The sequence below is a fragment of the Gastrolobium bilobum genome, unplaced genomic scaffold (assembly GCF_033153095.1).
Source record: "Gastrolobium bilobum isolate Gb01-03AN ecotype WA unplaced genomic scaffold, APGP_CSIRO_Gbil_v1 utg28982, whole genome shotgun sequence".
Taxonomy (NCBI): Eukaryota; Viridiplantae; Streptophyta; class Magnoliopsida; order Fabales; family Fabaceae; genus Gastrolobium; species Gastrolobium bilobum.
Window position 1 is genome coordinate 42,814 of NW_026899952.1, and position 20,247 is coordinate 63,060.

General features: G+C 36.4%; 2 protein-coding genes across 3 annotated transcripts; one reads left to right on the plus strand and one right to left on the minus strand.

Annotated features, from left to right (window-relative positions):
* Positions 1 to 696: 696 nt before the first annotated feature.
* On the plus strand, positions 697 to 1,884 carry LOC133294361 (uncharacterized protein At5g39865-like). The gene is made up of 3 exons (XM_061493015.1): positions 697 to 748; positions 809 to 1,171; positions 1,223 to 1,884. Exons 1-3 carry the CDS (start codon positions 697 to 699, stop codon positions 1,882 to 1,884), a joined length of 1,077 nt encoding a protein of 358 aa, XP_061348999.1.
* A 1,751-nt stretch (positions 1,885 to 3,635) lies between these two features.
* Positions 3,636 to 19,896, minus strand: LOC133294360 (tubulin-folding cofactor B). Of its 2 annotated transcripts, none has more exons than XM_061493014.1 (8): positions 19,728 to 19,896; positions 19,488 to 19,639; positions 14,963 to 15,081; positions 8,370 to 8,431; positions 8,199 to 8,240; positions 4,772 to 4,905; positions 4,478 to 4,547; positions 3,636 to 3,931 (listed from the first exon to the last, which is right to left on the minus strand). In XM_061493014.1, the coding sequence occupies exons 1-8, from the start codon at positions 19,830 to 19,832 to the stop codon at positions 3,884 to 3,886; spliced, it is 732 nt and encodes a 243-aa protein (XP_061348998.1). In that variant the 5' UTR covers positions 19,833 to 19,896; the 3' UTR covers positions 3,636 to 3,883. The 2 variants fall into 2 exon arrangements, with proteins under 2 accessions (XP_061348998.1, XP_061348997.1); XM_061493013.1 differs by having other exon boundaries at positions 8,199 to 8,255.
* Positions 19,897 to 20,247: the final 351 nt, after the last annotated feature.

Genomic DNA, 20,247 nt, shown 5'->3' on the forward strand with positions numbered 1-20,247 from the left:
TTTATATATATAAAAAATAATTTTATTTTTTATGACATAAAAACATCAAATCAAATAATAATAATAAGAGATTAATATCTCTCGTATTATAAATAATAATTTTATCTTCTATACATATATAAAAATATATAGGACCATATTATTTTTTTTTTCTCCTCTCTTCACATGAGTCTCATATACTTTTATATGTATAGAAAATAAAATTATTTCTTATAATATGAAAAACAACAACAACAACAATAATAATAATAATAATAATAATATCAGAAAAATATTTTTGCAGTTAATGCATATAAGTTATCTGTATTTATTTCCAAAACGACATCATTTTACGATTGAAAGATTAAAAAATTATAATTATAAAGACTATAATAACACTGAAATAAATTAAAATTACAAAAACATCATGATTTCTGCTCCAAAACAATGTCGCATTAGATTTACTGCAGACAACTTATCTGCAGTAACCTCGGAAAAAAGCGAATCTTAATAGTAATAATAATAATAATACCGCTTAAGTCCTCTTTCGCTATTTCTCTCTCTACAGGACAACCATTGTTTCACAAAGTTCTTCCCAAGAAGACAACAAAACCACCCAAAAGTTTGAGTAGGTGAAAAAGGCATTGTTCTTAGAGAGAGAGAAGTAGAGGCAGGACACACCAATTTCTTCCATTAATCAATTTGAGAGCATTATTCATGGGCTGTACAGCCTCAAAACCTGTTAACATAGTGTCCAAAAACCCAGAGGATCACTCTCACTCTCCTAATTCTTTTGCTTCATCTTATTATTCTTATTCTACATCTTCACACTTCTCCAATTCTTCACCACCAGTTCCCAGAACTCTCTCTCTGCCAATGTCTCTTGTCCATCACCCTCCAACCAAAAAGGGTGATACCCACCACCTTGTCTCCCTCACATCCACCACCTATGGTTCCCTTATCCTGATTGAACCCTCTGACCAAAAAGACCCCAACTTTAACTGTCATGAATGTCCCCCCAATCTCACCAAAAGAGTGAACCAAACAGAGTTAGATCAGTCATTGTCCCCAGACTCTGTCATCAACACTTGGGAACTCATGGATGGCCTTGAAGATGAAGATGAAGATGATGATCAAAAGTCCATTTTTGACGACACCCCCATGGATGCTTCAAAAAAGCCAAGTTCATGTAGTTACACAACATTTGATGGGTCTGCAAAGAAACATCTCAAATCATCAGAAGCTGTCTTGGAGGAGAATTATTCTTCCCCATCATCATCATTACCCAAGAAGCCACTTTGGCAGCATTTATCTGAGGAAACTCTGCTTGCTAAATTGGACCCAAATGTGGCTTGGAGTTACCTGCGAGCATTGTCATCAAGGAAACTCGGTAACAAAGGTGTAAGGTCAATGGGATCTTCTAGCCCTTTGAGTTGTTCTTCATTTTCTATCAATGAGGATAAAATAGTGGTTTATTTTACAAGTTTGCGAGGTATCCGCAAGACTTATGAAGATTGTTGTTCGGTTAGGATGATATTGAGGGGATACAGAGTTGCAGTAGATGAAAAGGACATCTCCATGGACTCATCCTATAGGAAGGAGTTGCAGAATGCAATTGGAGGCAAAACAGTGACCTTGCCAATGGTCTTCATAAGAGGAAAGTATGTGGGAAATGCAGAAGAAATCAAGCTGCTAAATGAATCTGGAGAATTGGCAAATCTCTTGAAAGGTTTTCCCATTTTGGATCATGGTTTTGTGTGTGAGACCTGTGGAGATGCCAGGTTTGTTCCTTGCTCAAATTGCAATGGTAGCAGGAAGGTGTTTGAGGGGGAACAAGGGGAATTGAGAAGGTGCCAAGATTGTAATGAGAATGGTTTGATAAGATGTCCAGCTTGCTGCTCATGATTCCTATTACCTAATTATCTTCTTTCACTCATCTGTCATGATAACTTTTGACAGGTACTATGAAGGCCAAAGCCAAAATCGATTCCTTTCCCCCCCCTTTTTTTTTATTTGTTTTTAGGCTTTTCAGTTTATATTTGTTTGTCAGACTTCTGGTTTTATTATGGTTCATGAACTCTGAACTGCACAAAATAAAATTGACTGGTTATGTGTTTGTGCTTCGATCCAATAGTGCTTGAATAATTGAATCTATCATGTCTTTTTATGACAATACCTATTGTCAATGGTGGTAAAATTGCCTCCTTTATAATTGAAAAATTAGGAATTTGAATCCGGGAAATAATTAAGTATGGTTTACTAATGATCAATATAATATGTGGCTTGCTACTGTAACTTTGGAGTATGAAGTGATAGATAGCAACATTGAGCAGGCTCGACAAGGTGACCAATGGGTACATTGATGTAAGTGGTTACAGTATTGGCAGGATCAGGTTTTTAAAGCAAGCAATTGTCTGAGTGTTATATGTTGATTAGTTATCTTTGATATTTATTCTTTATTTTGGGCAAAAACAATTTTGCTATTTGATATTGGAAAACTTCACTATATACAAAATGCAGGTATAATTTTGCAATAAAAATGTGTAACTTATATGATTCATATACTTAGGGAAAGAGAGATTGAATAAGTTGTTTTGCTGTATTCGGACAGAATAATATAAGACTTAATTTTTTTGTTATTCATTTACTTCTGCATCCTCATGCAGGTAGATACTCTGAGACACCGATGGAAAAACACAGTTAGATTGGTATTTTTGGTGGTTGTTGATACAATACCTACATTATATAACAAATGGCTGCATTGTCAAGGGTTTGGATACACTATGTTTGTATTCCATTTCCTTCTGTTGCCCCTTAAAATAGATAATCGATTGAGAATCAATTAAAATTAATTGTACTAGTAACACAAAATGAGACTTTGGGAGATCATCCTATATGCACGTGTTTTCATGCATGAATTCCAGTGGCAGCAACTATCGTTGCGTGGGGTCAATTTTAAATCGATTTTGTTTGCTTACTGTTTTCCAATATCAATTTCTAAGAGCGTGTCATTTAGTCGAGTGCTAATTCGAGGGGTAATGCAATTGTGCATCATGATGACAGTTTAATTGTAAAATCGCAGATAGCTTACAGGCTAGTTTATCTTAAAGTGACATGGTAATTTTAATTCCCAACCATTTGTATGCCTTAGAACATTGCAAGTCAAACAAGTCCCAATTTTCATTCAGAATGAGTAATTTGTAGTACATTTTAACTAGAAACTAGAAATAACAAATATATTATAACTGAATAATAATTTTATCATCATAACCTGACAAAATGAACATTAGGACTTGCTTTTTCTGAAAAAACATTTTAACAGCATCAAGCAGCCATATTTCTTGTCAAAAACACGGTTAGCACAATTCAATTAATGCTGGCCGAAATTGCCGACACAATAATTACCATTTGTACTTGAAGAGTTACTTGAGGAGCTCAAAACTTAGTATTAAGGCTGAATGTAAAAGTCTTTATTCAATTGTGTTTTAATTGAAAAAATCCTGATAACGCATGGTGTTCAATAATAGAGAGGGCCGCACAAACTAAGCTTTCTAGCTAGCGTTTTGGTCTTAACAATATGCACTTAAAAAAGATATACTAATTCGTTTTGGTGTCTACTAAGTACCAATCTGCATGTTTCCCCCCAGAGAGTATTATTCAACTTTGTTGTTTTCTCGATTTATCATCGAAATGAGCTTCCAACTTTTGTTTTTCACATTGTATCATCATTTCTTTTTACCCACACACACAGTAATACGAACACTCAGAAACCGCAATTGAAACCCTTTTTTAAACTTTACGTGTTCACTGCCTAGAAACACCAACAAATATAAGTTTCACAAATTAATATTTGACTTTTACAGAGTGAAACCTTGCACATTGAAAGAAGCTTCCTCATGAAGACTCATATTTCATCCTCTTCAAAGGGATCTCGTTCAGGGTAGTCACCAACCTGGAAAGGATATGTAAGGATTAAAAATCCGAGATCTTTTATTATCAAATCTGAAGTTAAAGATATTTTATGCTGCTAATTATAAGAGGACCTATTAATACTTTCCTCTTTATTTCTATATTTCATCATGGGATTAGGGTGTGATTTTCCAAAGGCAATTATTGCTACATTGCATAAGAAGCCTCAACTATACAACATGTGTTGTGGCATGATCAGCGAAGAAGGGGGTGGGGGCGGAGAAAAAGAATATAATTGAAAATATCAACATTATTGCCAAGTATGGTTAGGCACTCTTATGCTATAGGGGAATAATGAGTACGGGGGCAGAAGAGAAATTTGAATTGTGACTACCTTGCCTCCATGGAGGATTTGAATTGTAACAACCTTGCCTACATGCAATAATGAGCAAGGAGGATTCTTTATCCTACCATCTTTTGCATTTATTTTCTTCGTGTTTATGAATTTTCTTTTATCAGAAAAAAGCACCATGAACAATGAAAAATATCCAAATATTAAAGGACTACTACAACGTGGTTCTTAACAAACCTTCACTTTCACTGGCCTAACCATTCCACCATGAGATGGAGGGCATTCAAAGTAACGTACTCCTTTGACCCTGTAACATAACCAAGGGAAATTCCAATATAAGTGTAGGCTAACCAAATCATGTAAATATGGTAATTAGGATATATGTGATCTTTCTATTTATTACTTTTTGTCTATATAATTTGGCCACCGCTGTGTAATTTAAACACATGGAGAAAATTAAGATGATAAGCTAGTCAGGAGTTAATATATACAGATTTGCATATCATATATAAAGATAGTAATTTTACTTACATGCCATCATGTTTGCCCAAGGGTTCATCATATTGTACTCCAACCCAGAAACCAGGACCTAGTGGTTCTGCCCGACCAACAAATTTTACAACACCCCTTTTTTCCCCAGGTTCAACTTCACATCTGGATCCTACCTTGATATTTTGAAAATTGGAGAGAGTAGAGTAATAAGATGGCAATTCCAAAAGATTTAATTCATTAAAATTAGGTGATATGATAGGCATTACAATAACATGAACAAGAAAATACATAATATATCCTCGTTTAGATGCATGAATCATAATTAACGACATCCAGAGAAAAACACACAATTAATGTATCAAACAAATAAGTACCGTTTACAATTCATCCAAATATTTAAGTAACCGAGGCTACAGCATACTGCTAGTAAGTGATATCATATCATTATTCAGTACCCATTTGTATATTACTGGCAATTGATCCTTGATACAAATTGTAACACTATCAAAACAATATATCCAACCCAGTATGATAGACTCAAGAAACTTTAAGAGAGAATTATGGAAAGGAAACGAACACCAGATAACATTGCACCGGGAAAATATGGCATCCAGTACACCAAGTTTCACAGAGACAACAAATTACAACAGAAACTGAATTATACCAAACAACAAAAGGGAAATGAACAAAAAGGAAACAGAGCCCTTAGAAACACTTTGAGTGTCTGATACGAACCTTGAGAGAATCTCACCCCAAAAGCTAGCTAATAAGGTAGGAAAGCCCAAAATCCATATAAACCCCATATTAAAACCTTATGTTTCCATGTGGGACTCCAAGTCCTATACTTTGCAATTGGATCTTAACAATCCACTACGCTCCACAGCTCCGATGCCCACACGGGCTAACTTTGGACTAGTCTTTTACTAACACTGGGCTAACACTGCAATGCCAGCATCACCAGGCCGTGCCATCGATTGCAATTAGGAGACATAGTGGAAAGCTTTAATACCAATTGATACGAATCTTGAGAAAACCTCACCTCAAAAACTAGTTCGTAAGATAGAAGAGCCCAAAGTCCATATAAACCCCACATCAAAAACTTATGTTTCCGATGTGGGACTCCAAGTCCCATACCTTGCAATTGGATTGTAAGAGTATCTACCAAACCCAATCCCAATATTCCAAAATGACCAAAGGTTTCGTCCTACACCTCCCACTCCTTACTCAACCACCAGATTCCATTTGGTTAAGAAACCAAATTCTATTGCACAGTTGCTCATTCAGCAGGAGTTCAAATTCTCCTGTGTTTGTTCCTAGTGTAAACTTAGGTTCATTGGGCTCTAGTTGGTTGGGCCACATCATACTGCTAAAAGCATTTCAATTCATATTGACAATTTGGCTACACATGCCTTTAATTTGTTTGGCTAGCCCATCTAACATATCAACCAGCTTTTTTTGTTGTTCGTCATTCCAGCTATCTTGCTAAGTTATCTTCCAAATAATGCTCATCTAGCTTATTGCCTATTGTTTCAGGTCAAGGCTGATAGATCAACTAGATTGCAAGGGGAAAAATGGATCATGTTTGAATTTGAGAATAAATCCAGAACTAATTCTTGATTAGATTCGATGGCAATAAATGATTGAGATCTGTTCTGCAATATGATTCTACTTAATTATTTCCTTTTCTTCTTGGTTAACTTCGATTGTATCCATCAAATTAATTCTATGATCAGAATTAATTTCATTCCATACCCTTTCATTTCTCCCCCATTTTATCATCAATTTCACAAAAACTTAAGCGCCTCCTAAAATTCTATTTGACACCACAGCGCCTCCTGAAATTCTTGACATCTCAGACACAAATAGTCTTTCCAGCTATGGTTTATGGATCCCATGTCATATATAGGTTATTTTCTTTAGTATGTTTATTTGTTGTTAGATATATAAAACTACTCTTGAGCTTTTACCTAATATTTTAAGCTTTTGGAATTAGTGGTCCTTGGCATGGCACCTGAGTCTGTATGACCAAGTGCTCAGAAATTTGATTCTTGACACCACAATCTTCATAATTAAGTTGAATTTCAGCACTAGGTTGGTACATACAAGGTCCTGCTTTGGGTTTTTTTCCCCTATCTTGGCTGTTTTTTGTGCAACACAAGTATGGCAGAGCAAGAGCAGAGAAAATTAAAAGAGGATTATGTGTTTTGGTAAACACAAGTAGCGGTGTGTACAGGTGTTCAACGCGACGCTATCCGCTATTTTGTGGAATTCATTGTTCATTTATGTTTAATTTTGGATTCTTCCTTTATGTTCCTTTTATTTGACATTGATTGTGGAATTGTGTTTGATTTTGTGTGACTTCTTATGTTTGAGCATTTATAATTGTGTTGTATTAGACTGTTAGTATAATATATGTGGAATTAATACTTCACCGTAGCGGCAACACCGCTACCCGCTACATTGCTATACCATTTTCGGGGTTGGCCGCTAACTAATACTAACAAGTATGATTTCAACCATAGCTCTTTATTCATCAAACTCTAATTAAACAGGAAATTACACATGAGCACCAAGTAACAATAACTTAAAAACTTGTATAAAAATAGGTAAGACTACCTCTACCCACGTCTGATAGTTTTATGGAAACTGGCAAGACTTATTCAACCAAATTCAAATACTAGTCTAACAACTAATCAACAACAAAAACAAAATAATAAAATAAAAGAAAACTTACAAACTCGTAATACAGGTAAATTTCTGTGCAATGTCTACACTAAAAAGCTCTAAAGGTTATTGCATGAGGGCATGTGTTAGATATATAAACCTATTCTTGAGCCACCACTAATAGCTTAAGTTTTTGGGATAATTGGTCCTTGACATTTGTAATGTTACATTTCTATTATGTTAGGAATCTTAATATGTTAGTAGTCTTATTGGGGTAGGCTTGTACTGTACTAGTTGTACTACCGTAGTACACGACCTTATTATTAGTCTAAATGAGAATAAGAGTAGGTCAGTGTTTTACGCACATCTATCATTACATCTCCTATCAATTTAACCTCATTATTCACAGTGTCTCTATATTCTATTTTTCCTCCTTTTCCGCCTAAACCTTCTTATTCTTTTCTACCTATTCTATTCTATTCTAATTTTTACTTTCTTATTCTTTTTTTTTCCCCTTATGTATGTTTCTCTCCTATGTATCTTTATTTTCAAAAAAAAAATTTGTGTTATTTATATTTTTTTAAAATTTTATTTTTATCTTTTTTTCTTCAATCTTTTCGTACTTTTCATTTGGATTTATTTGCCATCTACCCCAACTAGTTTGGGATAAAGGTGTTGTTTTATATTGATGTTCCACCAAAACCTTATAATATCAACAACTATATTTAAAAAGAAAGAAAAGAAAAACAACAATTCTATGTTAATAGAGAACAAAGAAGCATAGATATCATAACTAACAAACCTTGATATTAGCACAGGGGTCTTCCATGTAGTTGTCAGGTATCTGTGTAATGAATGCCTAATCAATAATAGATATGAGAAACTCTAAAGTACTAGATTATTTTGGGCTATATATGAGATAAAAGAGGACTAAAACATCAGACTAAGCAAGATAAATCAATCAAATACTTACGTTTGCCTCAACAGTTGACGGAATTTGGGAAGTCAATTTCTCTTTATATTTTCTGAATGTGCCTGATACAGCATAGTAAAACACAGTTGTTGTAAATAATTGTAATTATTTATTTCTCATTCTAGAATCTTCTTTGGGTTTAGCCCAGTAGGTCATTCAATTTCTATAAATAAAGAGCTTTTGTACATTTGTAAAATACAATTTTCACATAATACAATCCTACTTTTCAAGTTGGTATCAGAGCTCTTGATCCTGAGGGCTCTGCTTCCGCAACTGCCACCTTTAGAGCGGAACCCTATTTGTTTGCCTTTTGCCGCCACCGGAAAATTTTTCCGGAGACCTTTTGGATCAAGAAGACCACTGCTTGACTCCGTTTTTTCAAATCAATCAATCTACATACATTTCCCAATAACAAAACAACCCAAACAGCCCCCCCCCCCCCCCCCCCAAGGAAAAAAAAAACCGCTACTGTTGCTGTGCCTTTTCAACTCTGATCTTCCTCAGACCACATCAGTTGGACTTGCCTTGGCTCCCCAGTTCCAAATCTTCTTACCTTCTTGATCAGACATTTTTCCAGCAATGGGTCTTTGATCTCGTCATAGAAATCAGATCTTTTTGGCCACTCGCTCCTCCTTAGATCAGATCTGATTTTTTTTTTTTGCTATTTGGGACGTTCAGAGACCTCAACTTGTCATCAAAATCGGATCATTTTGGCCACTCGTGCCTCCTTTGATCAGATCTGATTTTTTTTTGTTGCTGTTTGGGACGTTCAGAGGCTTCTACAGCATCGTATGGTTGAACGTTTGTGCGTTTTTTGCCTAAAGTTGCACATTTTTTGGCCTTTTCTGGTTCCTCATTTTGCAAATCTGATAATTTTGCTTCTGTTTAGACTCAAACCTAAAGTTGTTTTGCTATTTGGGCTCTCTGGAGACCTTTTTGATTCATTTATAATTATCCATTTCTTTTGGGTTGTTCTCTTTGATCTGTTTTTATCCATGGGACGTTGGTGCACCTATTGTAAGAGTACTGGACACACAAGTGACATGTGTTTTCACCTTCATGGGAAGTGTGATAATGTTACTCCATGTGTGAATAATCGGCAAGAGGAGTTGGAGCAGCTTAAGGCCGCTATTGATACTTTGTGTAAGCCGTATGACAGTTCTTTGATCTTGTCGGGTAAGTACACACGTTCTACATCTCTTCTTGCTTCTTGCACTAATTTTAAAACCTTATGGACTTTGGATTCTGTTGCAACTGATCATATGACTTGTCTTGTGAGTTTTTTCTTTTTTATCATCCTACTATTAGTAGTCATACTATAGCCGTAGCAAATGGATCCCATAAATCAGTTATTGGTTCTGGTAACATTCAACTTCAACCTTCCTTGTTTCTAAAAATGTTTTTTATGTTCCTCCATTTTCCACTAATTTTTTCTCCACTCAAAAGCTTACAACTAATTTGAATTGTTCTAACACCTTTTTCCCTTCTCATTGTGTTATTCAGGATCTTACCACGAGAAAGATAATTGGAGTTGTTGAGGAGCAGGGTGGGTTGTATTATCGCCTTCTAGAACATGCTACAAATGATATTAAAAATCAACTATTGATGACAAGTCATCCTTCTACTACAGAGTCTATGATTTGGCCCCATCACAAGCGTATGGGGCACCCACCATTTAGTCTATTGAAGTCAATGTTTTCTTCTCTATTTCTAAATCAGTCAGTTGAGATCTTTCATTGCGAAGTTTGTGAATTTGCAAAATACCATCGAGTGTCCTTTCCTTCTAGTGCCATCAAAAGCATTGAACCTTTTTCTGTGATTCATTTTGATATTTGGGACCCTTCTAAAGTGCATAGTGTTTCTAGTGCAAAATGGTTTGTTTCTTTTATTGACGATTGTACTTGGATTACATGGATATTCTTGATATCAGACAAGTCTGAAGTACCAGAGATATTTATCCGATTTTATCACATGGCCAAAACTCAATTTGTTAAGAATATTGAAAGATTAAGATCTGATAATGGTACTTAGTACGTCAACCAATGTCTGTCGCAATTCATTTCAGCCAAAGGTATGATTCATGAGCTCACATATGTTGATACACCTCAACAAAACGGGGTTGCTGAAAGAAAAAATCGTCACCTCCTTGAAGTCGCTAGAGCACTACTAGTTCTTAGTGAGGAAAAGCCGTGTTAGCTACAGCCTTTTTGATCAACCTCTTACCTTCACGGGTCCTTAAAAATACTCGTCCTATTCATTCCATGACTTCCTTCTTTCCTTCTGTTCCTATTTTGCAGAGTCTTCCGCCACGAGTGTTTGGGTGAGTTGCCTTTGTCCATGTTCATAAACAACATCGCAGTAAGTTGGATCTTAGGGCTCTTAAGTGTGTCTTCCTTGGTTATGCCCCTAACAAAAAAGATGACAAGTGTTATCGTCCTCCAAGTCGAAATTTTTTTGTTTCTATGGATGTCACATTTCATGAATCTGAGTCCTTTTTCCAGGGTTCTCATCTTCAGGGGGAGAGCAGTTCTTCAGCAGACTTGTCCCCTTCCTTCTTTGAGTCTTGGTCGTCCTTGTCTACTCCTACATCTCTCCCTCATGTATCTACTCCTAATATGTCAGAACCTTCAAAAACACCTGACATACGGAAAATTTTGACACCTGAATTGGTATATGAGAGGAGGAAACAACTCATACTGCTTTATCAGCAACCTCAATCATCTGAATAACTGGTAAATCCTGAATCTCTTGTTTTTGAACATGATTATTGTCTTTGATGACTTACCTATTGCTTATTATAATTTACCCAATGTCTCTGATGACTTACCCATTGCCTTATGAAAAGGAAAAAGATCTTGCACCCAACACCCTATCTCTCAATTTGTTTCTTCTATTAACTTTTTTATGCAGCACAAAAACTTTATGTCAGCACTAGATTTCATTTACATCTCAAAATTAGTGCTTGAAGCATTAAAAGATGAGAATTGGGTTCAGGCCATGCAAGAGGAGATGAATGCCTTGGAGGAGAATAAAACATGGGAGGTTGTTAATAAACCCAATGGAAAGAAAGCAGTAGGGTGCAGATGGGTTTATGCCCTAAAGTACAATTCTGATCGTACTCTTGAGAGATATAAGGCTCGATTAGTCGCCAAAGGTTATACTCAGGCCTATGGCATTGATTATGAAGAAACTTTTTTGTTCCAGTTGCAAAGATGAATACTGTGAGAGCCTTGTTGCTCTTGTTGCCCATCACAACTGGGAAATAAATCAATTTGATATGAAGAATGCTTTCCTTAATGGTGAATTAGAAAAGGAAGTTTACATTGAAATCCTGCTTGGTTTTGACTCTATGGATGGGGAAAATAAAGTTTGTAGGTTAAAGAAAGCCTTGTGTGGAAACTAAGGTTATGAATTAGAAGGTTTGAATTAGAAAGCCTCGTGCCTGGTTTGGAAGGTTTACTAAGGTTATGATAACCTTAGGATACAAAAAGAGTCAAGGAGACCACACACTTTTCTTTAAGCACTCCCAAGATGGGAAACTTACTGTGCTCCTTTTGTATGTTGAGGACATCATTATAACAGGGGACGATATTGCAGAGAGACACATTCTACAAGCAAGACTAGCCTCTGAATTTGAGATTAAAGACTTTGGGAGATTGAAATATTTCTTAGGGATAGAGGTAACTCATTCAAAGGAAAGAATTTTTATTAGTCAAAGGAAATATGTTCTTGATCTTCTTAAAGAAGCAGGAAACTTGGGTGTAAACCCTCTAGTACTCCTATTGAGCAGAATCACAAGATTGGTTACGAAGAGGAAAGTCCTCCAGTTGATAAAGGACAATATCAACGACAAGTTGGGAGACTGATATATTTGGCTCATACTAGACCAGGCCTAGCTTATGCTATTAGTATTGTGAGTCAGTTCATGCATAATCCAAAAGAAAAACACATGCATACAGTGGAGAGAATTCTCCAGTACCTTAAAGTCACTCCTGGTAAAGGACTGTTATTCTGACATGATGGCAATCCCTCTTTAGAAGTTTATACTAATACCGATTATGCTGAATCTGTGACTGACCGTCGATCTACCACTAGTTATTATATGTTCCTTTGTGGTAACTTAGTAACATGGACATAGTTATCAAATGCGGATTGCGGCATGTCACGGCCAACCCCGAAAAACGCTATAGCGTTATAGCAGGTTGCGGTTGCGGAAATAGCGGAATAGATATATGACCGAAATAATGACAAAAAGAAACATTTTTTAAAGGCAGAGATAGCAGAAGTGACAGAGAGACGTGGATAGACTAAAAAACCCTTAAATTTTTTCTGTTAAACATTTAAATTTAGGACAAAATTGACATTTTGTCTTATGACAGCAATATGGCCGCAAATGCGATTGCAATGGCCGCTATTGCGTTCCGGCGCGGCGCGGCGCCTTGCGGCGAGGCACCGCAACGCCCATACGGCACGGCTCGCGGTGCTATTGCGGACGCAATTAACTACTATGAACATGGAAGAGTAAGAAATAGGATGTGATTGCCAGGTCAAGTGCAGAGGCTGAATTTCGAGCTATGGCTCAAGGCATTTGTGAATTATTGTGATTGAAGATTATACTTGATGATTTTAAAATAAGATATGAAGCACCTATAAAGCTACTTTGTGATAAGTCAATAATTTGTATAACTCACAATCCAGATCAACTAGATAGCGGATTGATCGCCACTCCATACATTCCTTCTGGGCGTCAATTAGTTGATATTCTAACGAAGGAACTTCCCTCAGATAGATTTCAAGAACTTACTAGCAAGATGATAAATATTTATTTCTCAGCTTGAGGGTGACTGTTGTAAATAATTGTAATTATTTATTTTTATTAATAATTGTAATTTTTTATTTTTTATTTATTTTTCATTCTAAAAATTTTTTCGGCCTTAGCCCATTAGGTCATTCAGTCTCTATAAATAGAGAGGTCTTGTACATTTGTAAAAAACAATTTTCACATAATACAATCCTACTTTTCAAGTATAGTCAACCATCATCCATTCGCAGAATTTGTTGTAACCAGGTGTGCAAATGGAAAATAAGAAGGAGAAAAAGAGACACAAATTTAATGTGGTTCAACCAACAATTAATAATAGGCCTGTGTCCATAGGCAAAAACGTTGGGAAAAATCATTATGATAAATGAATGTTACAAGAAATAGCCACTTAATACTCAAATTCTAATCCCAAAACACTCTAATGATTAATGATTCCACCATTAATCTCCATGAAAAATCCTTGTCTGGTCGCACCACAGGCTTTTTGGGTCGGATCACATTACAGACCAAGCCCAAAATTATACAAGCAACTCTATAACAATTCTTCCCCTTCATTTGTATTCTCCCTATCATCAACATGACTCAACTCAGCATCCCCACCATTTGCCCTTCGAAGGGCACCAATTGGTACTTCTTAAAACTCCAACCATGTCCAGGAAATGCCTATACTAGCGTGCAAAACAAATTCAAATTATATTTGCCAGGTTCACAAGAGTAGAAATTTCCTATGCAACCAAAGTGCTCTGTGATACAATATCCCCGATGAAGTGATATCTAACATCGGTATGCTTGGTACCCTCGTGATACATCTTATTCTTTGCTAAATATATAACACTCTATTACAAAAAACATCTATCTTTTTTATCAACTTAAAATCACTTATTAGATTTAGACCATGCAACTAGCCTCTCCTCTACCCTCAGCTAGGGCCATATACTCTACTTCTATGGTAGACAACAAAATGGTATGTTGACCCCTTAAGTATGTTTAAGACCAAAGGAAAGCAAGAAAAGGGCTTGAACACAATAGGCCCAATATAGAGGTAGCAACTAGCACAAACAAGAAGAAATCTGTTAGCAAGACAGAAGGGAAGTTGGTTAGGGAGGATTACATGTGGCAAGCTAAGAATGGAGAGAGGGATTTGGGAGGGGCTGAAGGGGAAGGAGGAGGTTCTGGACATATACAGAACTCTAGGTTTATCTTTTAGTTTCTGCATTTTCTTTATGTTCTTGTAAGGAGCTAGTCTCCAATGTTTTGATCAGTAAAAACCAGCTTCATCACCTTCCAACTAACATGACTAACAGAAAACAACATAATTAAATTTCAAGGGAATTGAAAAGGTCAATTTCTCCAAGGTGTTCAACTAGAGAGTAGGTTCTGTCCTCATAAGTATATATACATTGATTTTTCCCAAACTTGATTTTAATTTTATCTGTAAGGTTTTTGTTAACATGTACCATTAAGGAATAAAAATAGCACCTATTGCTCTTCAATAATTATTTAAAGAAGAAAGTATTAAATGTTTTTTGGATTTTAAGACATTAGACGCTTCTACTTTTCATTTAATAATTTCTAATTTTGATTCCTTAACCAATGCCCTAAGGCCACACATTAACAAAATCTTTCCTATAAAGGTAAAGGTTGCTTTTTTAATTACTCAATGCCAAATATAGATTAAGCACAGATATTTGCTAATATACGCACGCTACACTTTTTAAAAGAAGTGGATAAAAATAAGTTTTATTTTTTGGGAGAGGGTGGGAGGACATGCCTTCTCGCTGTTTATAGGCTTCTTCAGAAATTTTGTATTTTTCCACCAAGGAAGTATCTTCTAACCAACCACCAGATGTGACAGATGATGGATCAAGATCTACAACATGCAAACGAAACCTGCAACAGGAGAATAACCAACCAGATTGATGAACCAAAAAACCATGTTGGATGCTTCAAATAGTGAATTAAAAACAAGTCAGATGTTGAAAGCAACAAATTGCTGCTTCTGAAAATTCCATGGAGTAACAAACATGTCATGAGAAGTCAAACAACAACTCTACTCTCAAAGCATCGTCGTATGCATTGCTATTAGGAAAGCAGATGCAAAAAGTGAGACCATAACTATAACGCTCCGTGTGCACCCAATACGTTGAACTTCATGATTTCAAGCGCAGGGAAGGCTCTAACTCATGCAATAAGTTCTTAATGAAGATACGATCAACAAATAGCAAAATTTCAACCAATACCCCATGCCACGCTTTTCAAAAAAACAGAACATATCAAGTGCATCAATGATCACACACATTTATTAAGAGATAAGGTAGTGGTCAAGTAATTAAACTATAGGACATGAGTGCTGATAGGATTTAACTCACCTATCTGGAAAATAGGGAGAAATTGTATATATGAATGCAGAAAAGAACAATACAGTATAACGCAGAACAAGGAAAATAAGAGCAACAATGCTCCCTGCTTTGTAGAAACACTCCTCAGCCCCTCTTTACCCCTGTAGAAAGAAAAATGTAAATTCTGCCTAAAGAACCCCAGTGACACTAACACTACTCATATAAAGCAACAGACTAACAGATTATGCCATACTCTCCTTAACAGAAATCAAGCACCACAATGCCAAAACTATCTTATTCCAGCTCAGCACGCCCATTTCCCTCTCTTTCCTTTGCTCTTTATTAATACACTAAAATTGGGTCAGACCATTTATTTGTTTTGGGCTTCAAGCTATCAATACCACCATCTTTAGAACTCGTCTTGTCCTCAAGGCAAAATGTAGGAAATTGCCCCCGGATATCACTTTCCTTTTCCCAAGTGGCTTCCTCCACTGGTCTAGATTTCCAAAACACGAGCCACTCATTGCATGATTTTCGCTGATCCACAAAGTTGCGAATGGCCAGGACAGTTCTGGTTCAGGAATGATAGTGTTTTCAACATTTAGTCCCGGAGGAAGGTGGCCTTCAGCATAAGCACTACCAATGGCTTTGCGCAACTGAGATACATGGAACACGGGTGACCCCGTGATGCTTCTGGAAGGAGCAGTTTGTAGGCCACTGGGCGCACTTGAGCAATAACCTGAAAAGGGCCATAGAAACAGGCAGACAGCTTAGGACTGTTACACCTAGAGACCGAAACTTGGCTATGGGGGAGAAGCTTCACATAAACCCAATCACCCACAGCAAATTGGAGTTCCCTGCGATGGATGTCAGCCTGTCGCTTCATAGAATTTTGGGCCCGCAAAGATGATGCTTAAGTTGTCTCAAAGCCTCATCGCGATCAAACAACACTTGTAACCAGAGAACCCAACTTCGTCGAGAGGTCAGAAAGATGGGAGGTGTGAGCTTTCAACGCCACATCGTGAGAACGCAGAAGCGTCTCTTGTGACTTGAGAGATGATTTGACGGCAGCCATTCGTGCATCTAGAGCATCGATCCTTTGGGACGTCATTCGTGTGAACATAAACTGTCAAAATTCTCCCTCCTAAATTCTCTCAACGAGAGAACCAATTTGATAGGATTTAACTCACCTATCTGAAAAATTGGGAGAAATTGTATATATGAATGCAGAAAAACACCAATACAGTATAATGCAGAACAAGGAAAATAAGAGCAACAATGCTCCCTGCTTTGGAGAAACACTCCCCACACTAAACTACTCATATAAAGCAACACACTAACAGATTATGCCATACTCTCTCTCCTTAACCGAAATCAAGCACCACAGGGCCAAAGCTAACTCATTCCAGCTCAACACCCCCCTTTCCCTCTCTTGCCTTAGCTCTTCGTTGATACACTAAAATTGGGCCAGACCATTTATCTGTTTTGGGCTTCAAACCTTTTGAAGTTGCTTTCCTATCAAGTGCTATCTTAATAGTTGGCATCTCTTTGAAGCTTAACTAATGAGATATAGGTCTAATGAGGGGGAAGGTATTCCTACTTGATTATCCTCTCTACTTTTACTCTCCTTCCCTTTCTTTCTTTAAGTGATATAGACCCATTGTTACACTTCCATAGCAAGGATGATAATTGGTTGGTGAATTGTTAGGAGAATCTTATAACTGAATGTAATATCCATTTTCCAAGGTCTCCTAACGCTTGAATTATTAGCTGCATCCAAATTCCCCCTGGACAGCAAAATATCCAACAATAATACTTTATAAAACAAACTTCGCAATCAAAAACATACAATATTCCACTTCAAGGTTGCCTAGCTTTATTATTCTGGGGAAATACACATGACAAAATGGCAGATTATAAGCTGTTACAGTTGAGTCTAGCATTTGGGTTTTTCTACACATAAGCACATCTAGGGGGGTTGGATACATAGGTTCCATTACATATTAAAATAAACTTCAACAAAATCAGACCACTCATACACTAACATGTGCATTTACATCCCCGAAACAACAATTTAAAAGTGGTCACATTCAGCCATAATCAGAAAGACATGCACTACTCTGGGCAACTACTGCTGTCCTTCTTTCTTTCTTCATAGCCTGCAAAAGCAGCCCACAATAGGGTGAGGTCTTACCTCAATAAGCCTGAAAATTTCTTTATAATTGTTCCTCCATGGAAGTCCATAACCTGTACTTGAACTTCTTTAAAATATATACAATTAACATAGCACTAGACATCATTCTCAAGAATAAATCAGAAAACATTATACACACACAATTGTCCTTATCTGCCCCCATGAGCCCATTCCAAGATAGGCATTTTAACTAAGAGACTTCTCTTTGTCTCCACGGAGATGGCTCAAGATAGGGTTGTTGTCCTAAGAGGCTGTACTTGTTAATTAACTGGCCAGTTCTCCTTTTTACATCATACGATCATAACTCATAAAAGCATCACAACCAATTCACACATTATAAGGATTTCAAACAACACATCCGAGGTATCTCAATCACATTCAATGTAGTATTCACTTAAAATTCAACAAGCATCTATCACATAATCATGGAAGCACATATTCTACTACATCATACTATTTATCATATTATGACAGATTCTAGGACTACCAAAGGGAAGGTGTATTAAAAGAAATTCTCAAGCTTACCATTTTAAGTCTGTAACGAAGTCTTGATGTCAGTTTCCTAATCCCTCTTGAAAATTCTGATTTTACACTCTAAAAACAAAAGAGGCTTGAAATTATGGTTTATCTTCAGACAAGGAGTACATGCTCCTCACATCCGTAAGGTGTCGTTCCACAAAGCTATATATACCCCCATCAACTTCCTTCTCGGTTGCACATGCAGAAGCAGAAGTTGTGGTCTTACCCCACCTTTAATTGATCTTTCTCCTAAGACAATGGAGTGCAATGCAAAGGAAGGAAAACGGAATTCTGTTTTTCTCAAGTTTCAAAAGGTTCAAAGCTAAGAGTAGAGAAATGAAACTGCTGGAATTTTGATCATGATGCATGTAACCCTTCAATTTGATTGAAGTGGAGCAGGTGTATGTTCAGGCCATCGTTGCACACAATGGGAAGGAAACCTTTAATTCCCACTTCCATGAGTATCAATCGTATGAGCCCAATACCATAATCCGGGAGACACCTTAGCATGCATCCATATATTCTTAAAATTTCTTTTTAAAACAAATAACTAGGTGGCAAGTGATGTATTCTATGAATGCCAAGTCATTCTTATCTAATTAAATTCTAAGAAAATAAAATAAAAGGAATTTTAAATCTGTCCCCAGACTTCAAAAATTTATGCTTTATCCCCAAATATAGAATACAAGGAAAGCTATTAAGTCAACTCTACACGTGGGTGTTATAATAACACTCAAGCAGAACCAAAAAACACTTTAGGCTCACATGTTTCTACCCTTATACTAAAAAATGCCGATAACTGACTGTAACCCATTTGAAAATGAAGATTCCACTGGTTATGAAAACATAGCAGATATCATAAACCTCAACACCACTCTCTAACCCAACTCAGCAAACACTGACATAGAAAATGAAAATAGCAAATTAAGCCATTATTTAAGGTAAGCTCAGCATAAAATTGGCATAGGCTTGATCATGAATTCACATCATCACTCCAAATTTATACAATTTCACCCAAATGGACAACAATTTTTCCGCCAAAAAAACAAAGGTGCTTGCTAAACACGCACAATAGGCAAAGCAATTGAGAAAAAATAAAAAATAAAACAACACTCACACAATCGAATACCAAGTACAAGATGAGAAAAATGCATGAATTTTTTTGAATAATAATAATAAAAAATAAAAATAAAAATAAAAAGAGAAATATATGTATATAAAAAAGAGAAATGAAAATGACTAACCCTTCAAGAGGCGAATAGAATCCAAGGGGTTTGGAATTATCAGTGAGATCAGCAATTTTGTTGCGAACGTCGTCGTATAGCTCGAGATGCATGGAGTTTACGGAAGTACCGCATTTTTTCCAGAGCTTGTCTTTCACGGCTTCCACCGACAGCTATCAGAAGAATCGAATCAAGAAAAAGCGCTTTTTTCAAACGTAAAAGTCGCGCGTAATGGGAAAAGGAAAGGAAAGGAAAAGGGACCTGAAGCGAGAAGCGGATGTCAGCGGTGAAAGTCTTGAGATTAGAATGAGTGACGCGTAAGAGAACGGATTCGTCCCCTTCCATCTTCTGCAAGCTCGACGCCATTCGACACTGCCACTCTCCACTTCCAATTCAAAATTTGGGAGTTTTTTTTTTTTTGGAGTTTCTTTCCAAAGGAAAGGTAACGAATTGGAGAGTTTTCGTTGTTTGGATGTTTTCCCACTTGTTTTTATTTATTCAAAATACATCGTAAAGATGCAAAGATGGCAAAAAAAAAAAAAAAAAAATAGTGGGGTTAGATATGTGTTCGATTCCCGCTGAATGCATTCTTGGGGAGGGGGCTCAAAGAGTCGAAGCTCGTGGGAATACCGGAGGGAGCCAACTCGTCTCAAAGAGATAATTAGAGTTGGGTAACTCCAAACAAAAAAAAAAATTTAAAATATTACTATTTTAATAAATAAATATGAATATACAATTATTTTGAATTTATTTACGAATATGTTGCAGCCTATTGGCATGA

Bases quoted from the DNA above. Each gene is read 5' to 3' on its own strand.
- LOC133294360 (XM_061493013.1), bottom strand. From the start codon at position 19,832: ATGGCGTCGAGCTTGCAGAAGATGGAAGGGGACGAATCCGTTCTCTTA. The intron at 8,432-14,962 runs GCATGTCCTCCC...ATGCTGTATCAG, and splicing joins AGCCTATAAACAGCGAGAAG to GCACATTCAGAAAATATAAA. The intron at 4,548-4,771 runs GTAAGTAAAATT...GTTATGTTACAG, and splicing joins TTGGGCAAACATGATGGCAT to GGTCAAAGGAGTACGTTACT.
- LOC133294361 (XM_061493015.1), top strand. From the start codon at position 697: ATGGGCTGTACAGCCTCAAAACCTGTTAACATAGTGTCCAAAAACCCA. The intron at 749-808 runs ATCACTCTCACT...CTACATCTTCAC, and splicing joins AGTGTCCAAAAACCCAGAGG to ACTTCTCCAATTCTTCACCA. The intron at 1,172-1,222 runs GTTACACAACAT...AATCATCAGAAG, and splicing joins AAAAAAGCCAAGTTCATGTA to CTGTCTTGGAGGAGAATTAT.